Source organism: Gastrolobium bilobum, unplaced genomic scaffold (assembly GCF_033153095.1).
Source record: "Gastrolobium bilobum isolate Gb01-03AN ecotype WA unplaced genomic scaffold, APGP_CSIRO_Gbil_v1 utg17607, whole genome shotgun sequence".
In the NCBI taxonomy this organism is placed as follows: domain Eukaryota; kingdom Viridiplantae; phylum Streptophyta; class Magnoliopsida; order Fabales; family Fabaceae; genus Gastrolobium; species Gastrolobium bilobum.
Window position 1 is genome coordinate 39,237 of NW_026895160.1, and position 7,803 is coordinate 47,039.

At 33.9% G+C, this 7,803-nt stretch overlaps 1 protein-coding gene across 1 annotated transcript; it reads right to left on the reverse strand.

Annotated features, from left to right (window-relative positions):
• Positions 1-3,838: 3,838 nt before the first annotated feature.
• Positions 3,839-7,803, reverse strand: LOC133296644 (triose phosphate/phosphate translocator, chloroplastic). Its single transcript, XM_061495673.1, has 12 exons — positions 7,470-7,803; positions 7,298-7,372; positions 7,018-7,083; positions 6,563-6,641; positions 6,182-6,302; positions 5,985-6,080; positions 5,643-5,755; positions 5,424-5,501; positions 5,199-5,315; positions 4,872-4,971; positions 4,630-4,730; positions 3,839-4,275 (listed from the first exon to the last, which is right to left on the reverse strand). The coding sequence occupies exons 1-12, from the start codon at positions 7,724-7,726 to the stop codon at positions 4,258-4,260; spliced, it is 1,221 nt and encodes a 406-aa protein (XP_061351657.1). The 5' UTR covers positions 7,727-7,803; the 3' UTR covers positions 3,839-4,257.

A 7,803-nucleotide genomic window follows, 5' to 3' on the forward strand; every position in this document is an offset into this window, starting at 1 on the left:
CTAATCGTATATTTAACTAAATAAAATAAATGAGAATAAGTTGAAATAGTTTATAATTTGTGTTGAGTTAAAGTAATTATTCTCCAATTCTAAAATGATACTTGCTGACCCTAAAACTTTACCGGTTATTTGGCTTGACTTATAGTTAGTTTGAATGATTGAGACAGACCTCAATTGATATCTTTAACCAGAACTATATTTATATTTGCCAGAGAATTGCTCCAAACATGTGTGGTTTATAATGTGCAGTATGCACACGATTTTTTTTTTTTTTACGTATACCAATTCTTTGAGTCGGTTATGAGTTAGATAATATATTATTTATATATAAAAAACATGTACTAATTAATAAGGCAAAATTAATATAAAGTTAAGCTAAGAATGAATATTTAGTTTTAATGGATATAAATATTCAAATCGTCAAAAAAAGTCACATATTTTTTTAAGAAAGAAGGACTATTGAATATTAATAGCGTCTATTTGTTTTCACTAATAATTATTTAATACTAAGTAAAATACTATATTGAAGGAAAAAAGTGTTTCTCCTATAAACAAGAGATAAAATTATTATATTTTTTTTGATAAGCAAGATAAAATTATTTATTGCAACTCTAAAATGATGTCGTTTTGGGATTTAGTATTAAAAATAAAGGGTATTTTAGAAATTTTATTTTTTCTTTTATCATAAATTTTATTAAAACATTATTTATTTTTATTTCTAAACCCCAAAATAATGTCATTTTGAGGTTGCAGGATATAACTTTATCTCCTATGATTCAATACATTAAGTTAGGAATAAATAGGAGTGTAAATGAGCAGAGGCTTGTCAAGGGCCCAAGGTTTGGCTTGCTTTAAACTTGTCTTGGTCTGACTTGTTTAATAAATAGAACGAGCTTAAACTTTAAAAAAAGCTTGTTTAGCAAACAAGCTCAATCCTAATTTAACGAGGTTGACTTGAAAGCCCGTGAACTACCCCGATATATTATTATAATAAACAATATATTTTTATGTCACTAAATTATTAATCCTATTTTTATATCAAATTGCACATATGAAAGTGCCGATAGACTTTGGAATAACTGCTAGGTTTCCTTGGAGTAGCATGAGGATTGGTAGTAGTGCTAATATGTAATTTTTCTTTTCTTTGGTTAGGTGTTGTCAGTGGATATTGATTGTTAACCTCTTTGTTCCAATTTGAGGATGAGAATGTTGGTGACATGAAATGCGATTCAATTGTTTATCCAGTTTGTTTGGTTATTTTAATAAAGGTCATAGTCATAGTAACTGTTTTTTTTAATATTACAAATTGATATCACTGGAAATTTTTAAAGGTTAGTCTATATTACATACTTTTCTTAAAATATTCTTCCCCCACATTCTCTATTTCACGAGCTGGATCAATGTTTAAGAAGAAATTGCAGAATTCATTATTAAAATATATGTGGATTGAGTGGGTTCTATGATTGTTTTTTCTCTGACGAAGGAATATAGAATTTGATGCATTTATAGTCTCAACATTTGAACGTATGTGAGTTTGGAAAAAATACATTTTATAATTATAAATGAGCCAAGCCAAGCCCTTAATTTTTTATAAACAAGCCAAACCAAGTCTAGAATTTAGCTCATACCAAGCAAATAAGCCAAGCCAAGCTCAAAATATTTTTCATAGGCTTGGCTCATTTAAGTTAAAGCTTGACTCGGCTCAGCTTATTTACACCCCTAAGAATAAATTTGTAGGAATGATTTGTTTTGTGATTATTTGTTGCACTACATAGTTAAGAGATATAAATGAAGTTTTATATGTATTTACAAAGTTAAAATGATTTGCAAATGACTTATTCAGTTATTCTGTTATTGGTAAGCCATTTATTTTTATTGAGTGACTAATAGTAATTAGGGTTGGCAAAAACGAGCCAATCCGTCGGGTTGGCTCGTAACCCGTCAAAAATGAGCCGGGTTGGGTTGGCAAAAATGAGCTGCCAACCCGACCCGAGTCAGCTCGGGAAAAAATGAGCCAACCCGCGGGTTAAACGAGCCAGCTCACAGGTTGAGTTTTTTCTTTTTAATAAAAAATAAAAATAATATACAAAAATGGACAAAACCCACACATGTTGTCATCGTCTTTCTACCTTCTCTAAACCTAAGTCCATAATCTTCTCATATCCCTGGCATTTTTATATTGTTAGGCTATGCTGGCTCTGTTTGGTTCAAATTTCTTACCCACTTGATAGCAAGTGGTTCTGATTGTTTCTTAATGTTGTGCAAATTTGTTATGAAGAAAATTCGAAAGTAGAATATTTTGCTTTTATTTCTCATTTTGTAACCCTTTGTTTAAGCTGATGAAAGCCACATAGTTGGTGCATTAATACTACAGGTTCATTTAAATAGGTTGAAAACGAGCCAACCCGCGAGCAATTTTCGAGCCAACTCGCGAGCTATTTTTTTAAGCCAACCTATGAGCTATATTTTTGAGCCAACCCGCGAGCCAATCCTAACCCGACTCGGGTCGGGTTAGGTTGGATTTTCTGACTCGTTTTTTTGTGAGCCAACCCTAACCCGACTCGTTTTTTCGAATTGCATGCGGGTTGGGCCGGGTCGAGCCGGGTTGGCCCGTTTTGCCAACCCTAAATTAGTAATAAATAACGTTTTTTCTGTAAAGTTACATGACATTATGAAAAAAATCATGATTGACTATGTTTTTGGTTGAGTGGTCACTTCTTTTCGGTAAACACTAACAATTACGTATAAAGTTTTATATTAAATTAGTGAAGTGAACAAGAATTTCGCGAATGATTATTGTTTGCTATTCAGTTGTTTGTTGTTTTCATTGAGAAACATAAAAAGAAAACTTTATAATTATTACTTGTATATGAGCGGTTATTTATTTAAATAATTACTACTTTCATATCTATAAAATAAAATCTAATAGTTTTCCCTCTAAATAAGGTTTATGTGTTTTTTATTTTAATAATCTTTGTTTTTTTTTTAATGTTATTTGAGTTGTATATTTCTTTGTTGCAGCCATTGATATTGTTTTTCTAATAATAATATTTTAACTTTCATGCTTAATATAATAAGGAGAATGTTATATTTATAAACTTTTTGTTTACAAATTTTTACAAACTACATTAGGTATGACCGGTCATACTTCAATCAAGAATGTATAACCAATCATACTTAATGTAATTTGTAAAAAAAAAAATTGTAAACAAATCATTCCCCATATATAATACATTAAAATCAAATTCTTCATAATATCTCATTTACTTTAAATTACATGGATCCAAAGTTATGGTGGTTGCCATGGATTTCTTATGGTGACGTGCTACAATATCTTCCCCTAAAGCCTTTAATTTTGGAACTTAACTGTTGAATCCACCATTTACATTAGTTTTTGCCCCATCCACTATACCAAATAAAAGATTAATTGGCCCAGTACGCTCTGAAAAAGAACCTCGAAATGCAGTTATATCTTAAATGTTGATTGTTGACCATCTTTTCAGATTTCATAATAGTCTTAAGGGGTGTTTGGTAGAGGAGTAATTTTTTTTAACCAGGTAAATACAATTACTGGGAAAATAATGAAAAAATAAGTTTACTGGGAAAGTTGATAAAAAGTTATTTGGTAGGATGAAATATTACTGGAAAAATTAAGTAAGTTTTCAAAATCTACGTTTGGTAGAAAGTAAAATATTAATGGGATAATTGGTATAAATTACCAAAATGGGCATTGTAAATTTTGAAACTGCAAAATAAAAACAGTAAATCAGGGGCAATTTGGACAATATCTTCGTACACATTTTCTTTCCTAGGCAACCATGAAATACCACTCATGATATGGGTATCAAGCACACTGCGATTGCTGCAATTTTTCACATGATGTACTTTGCCTGGGTATTCAATATAGATGGCATAATTTTTTTTAATCTTCTACCAAACACTGTAATCTTCAAATCCCTATTGAATTTGCCTATCAATTTTTTAAGAAAATCGGTACCAAACGCCTCCTTAAGAGCACTTTATGGGAATCATGGATACATCATTTTTTTGGTCAAACATGAAAAGACTGCAAATCAGCAAGTCATTGTTTTCTGAATGAACAAGGGAAAAAAAAAAGATTTGACCGGAAAAAGAAAAGGAAAAAGAAAAGGCTATCCGAAGGATAGTACAATACTGAACCAGTCACCCAATTATTTTGAAGGAAATTTATGATGATTTACAGTTCAAGACATCCTCCAAGTTGACGCCTCTTTCTTCTTATGCTGCTTTCGCTTGCTGTCAATAGAACAAAAAGAAAAATTTGTCAATTTTATTTGTGTATTGCTATATTGCCTAATGCATTTTGAAGACCAAGGTAAAATCCGTTCAAAAAAAGTACACTTCGTTAAAAAAAATTGTGAACACCAACAATTATTGCTCAATGAATATATCGGCGACAAAAAAGAATTAAAAAGAAAAACTGAAAAATATTACTCCGTGCTAGAAGCATGAAACTATATATAATGGTGTCTTAGAAAGCATATATGCCAAAAGTGGTTTATTTGTGACTTGCCAAAGCAAATTAACTTTTAAAGTTTCAACCAATTTAATATGCAGTTGTGGTACAAAAACAATTGAAACAAGACTCACTCGCTTCTCTTCCTCCATCCTGGCTTTGATGAGCGAGTAGATTGCCACTCCTGCAATAGCAATGGCTGTTCCAATACCAGTTTGGGTGGAAATCTTGTTACCTGTGTGAAGCAATTAGCCAGTCAGAACGTTAGAATCTCAGGAATATAACTTTTTTTTTAAGGGCATGGAAATCTAAAAGCAAATGAATAAACATTCGTGAAACTTTGAAGTACAGCACTATGGAAGAAAACGATATTTACCGAAGACTAGAATTGAAAATACAATCACAAATACACGTTTCAGTACGTTGCCAACTGCATGAGTGAGAGGAGCCACTCTCTCCAGTGTGTTAGTCGCCACCTGGTGATGAAAAATGTAGATATATATATATATATATATATATCATTGCCACTTCACAAAAAGAAATTGTGTTTCTCCAATAAGAATTAAACAGATGAACAACAATAAGAAACTCCTTCACCCAGGTAGGAACAGGCCATAAATAAATAAATGAATTGAAAAAAGTTATTTAGTATATTTCAAACTCATCAAAAGTTTAAACTATCACATAGAAAAGAAGGATTTACCTGGTTGTACAGGTGGTAAAACATCCCAACCCAGAAGAGATCTGTGATGAACTTGACCATACCTACTTTAGCAATTGCATCATTGAACCCGTGCTTCAACAGTGTAGGCCCTTCGAGCTGTGGGATCAAATAATGAATGAATTAGGAAGGAGATACCAAAAACAAGAGCAACATATTATATAAAAGTCACAATAATTACAGAAACTAAGAATAGGTTCCACTCACAATTACGGCCGGTGGTATGCAGACAATTAGAGCAATGATGGAAATGTAGGCATAGATATTGGTACTATCCATATCAGTCTGCACAAAGAGATATTTAATAATAATAATATGAAAGAACAATAGTAAGTATACTAGGAAGACATGGTGTCATCGAAATCAGACATTCAAAAAAATGTGTATATATAGTCAGTGAAAGAATCAATTAGCATAGAAGATAACCATGGCTTTCTTTGAATAGATACTCCGGTATGTAAAGGAAATATTTGAAATCATAGCACTTATGAAGCCAGTCCAGTTGAATGAGAGCTCGGTCAATGATGCCATTGCCACACCTGTGCAGTAGATGTCATGCAAAGTTAGGCCAAATTGCACTGACTAAATTTCTTTGCATGTTTATAAGTCATACTTGTATTTTTGCATTCTCTATTTACAATTTCTTTATGTTCACAGTTAATATTGCGATCATAAAATGTTCTACGCACCAATTAAATGGCTGGAAAGTGGAAACAAATAGACATATAATCATATCTCAACTCAAATGACTGAGACAGAAGATGTTACCGAGAACAACAGGAGCCAGTGACAGCCATAAAGTGATGGGTATTGATTGGCCAAGTATGAACTGTGAAGCAGAAGCATTGAAGAATGGCTCAAGAGCTGAAACAGAGTTTATCAGTGTTAGGAAATAGATACAGTTTCAATCATATATAGACGCTACCTCATTCAACATCTTCTTGTATATTATAAACTTTTATCACCTTTAATGGTATGTGTGAAAGAAACAGCAACTGCTGCAAATGAGACATTGCTGGTCACATGGCCTAATGCATGACACACAGCCACGGGAATGAGCAACTTCAGCAGGTTGGAGTCTATAGGCTACAGAAACAACAGACACATGCCATACACAAATCAGTATATTTAACATTTAAATAGAGCATTCTTTAGAAATTTTTCATCACATTTTTGGATTCAAATATTCATTATGAAATAGTGTCCCAAATGTTGATTTAATGTAAATTTGTTATCTGTTAACCAATTAACAAGGTCATTCCAGAAAAGTTGAAGCGTAGCAATTAGTAATTTGATTTTTTTTTTGGGGGGGGATTCTGGGCTGGGAGATATTGAACTCGACTTACGGCACGCTTTGGAAGGCCCACGGTCCAGCTAACCAAACAGTACACCACGCCCACAAACAAATGGATAACCGATACAAAGCTGCACATGCAAGCACAGTTAATCAAATTCAAAACTGATAAAGTAACGAGAAAATCAGGAAATTATTTTATATATAATAATCTAACATACGCATGATGAAACTTAAATTATAAAATTCAAATAAAGCTTACATTTAAACTAATATATAAATAACGAATTGAAGATACTCAATAACACAATCTTAACAATTATCAACTCCATATTGTTGAAGTATAGATTCTATACACGACACAAGAATTAAGAAATACAAAATAAAGATTTAATTATGAGAATTTTTTACTAAATTATATTAGAGGAGGGAGTAACATGTTTGTAATATATTATCTTATGGATCCAATCCCAATTAAGACATGAAATCCATCAGCCATTAACTTACTATGGATAGGGGAAATAATTGTAGATCTTCTTGTTGAGGATGTTAAAAATCACGTTCAAGAAGTACCTACATCAAAAAAGTAAAAGGACAAGGACGTAATTTCAGTACTCAGAGCGACCAGTAAAACAGAGCCTCTCCCTCGTAGACAGTTATAGTTAACGAATTAAGGGAAGAAAAAAGAGTCACAGAACAGAACACAACATAAAACAACACTGCGCAAGCGCAAGACAGTCGCAGGTTGTTGTGTCGTAGCAGTAGTAGTAGGAGTAACGTGACTTACCACATGAAGAAGAAAAACCCGGTGACTAGAGCCGGGTACTTCTCGAAGAAACCCACCGGAGCTACCTTCGCTTCCCTGCAACAAAAAGAAGAAGAAGAAACAACCGAGGACATTAGTGGGGACAGTAACTCGGCCGAGTTTGCTGAGTCAGAACGGATGAAACGGACCTCACCCGGCGGAATCACTCCCCTCGGCCGGCGAGGAGGCTGCGGCGAGGCATGGCCGGAGGAGTACAACCTCCTTCTTCAGCGCCGGCGAGCACAGCGCCGGACGGAGCTGCCTCCCCCAGATGAGGTTCCCACCGTCGGCGACGGAACCGATTGCCTTCACGGAGACGAGGGAAGCATTGGCGGCGGACTCCCGAGGCAGCTTGCGGAGGTGAGGGAGGGAGGACAAGATGGCGGCGCGTGACAACACTCGCGACTCCATTGGAACACGAACGAGAAACGCGAGAGACAATAAGAGAGTGATATGGATGTTGTTTCGTGTTAGTACCTATGGTTCTT

Bases quoted from the DNA above. Each gene is read 5' to 3' on its own strand.
- LOC133296644 (XM_061495673.1), bottom strand. From the start codon at position 7,726: ATGGAGTCGCGAGTGTTGTCACGCGCCGCCATCTTGTCCTCCCTCCCT. The intron at 7,373-7,469 runs GTGAGGTCCGTT...TTTTTGTTGCAG, and splicing joins GAGGGGAGTGATTCCGCCGG to GGAAGCGAAGGTAGCTCCGG. The intron at 4,972-5,198 runs GTAAATCCTTCT...TTTCATCACCAG, and splicing joins TTTACCACCTGTACAACCAG to GTGGCGACTAACACACTGGA.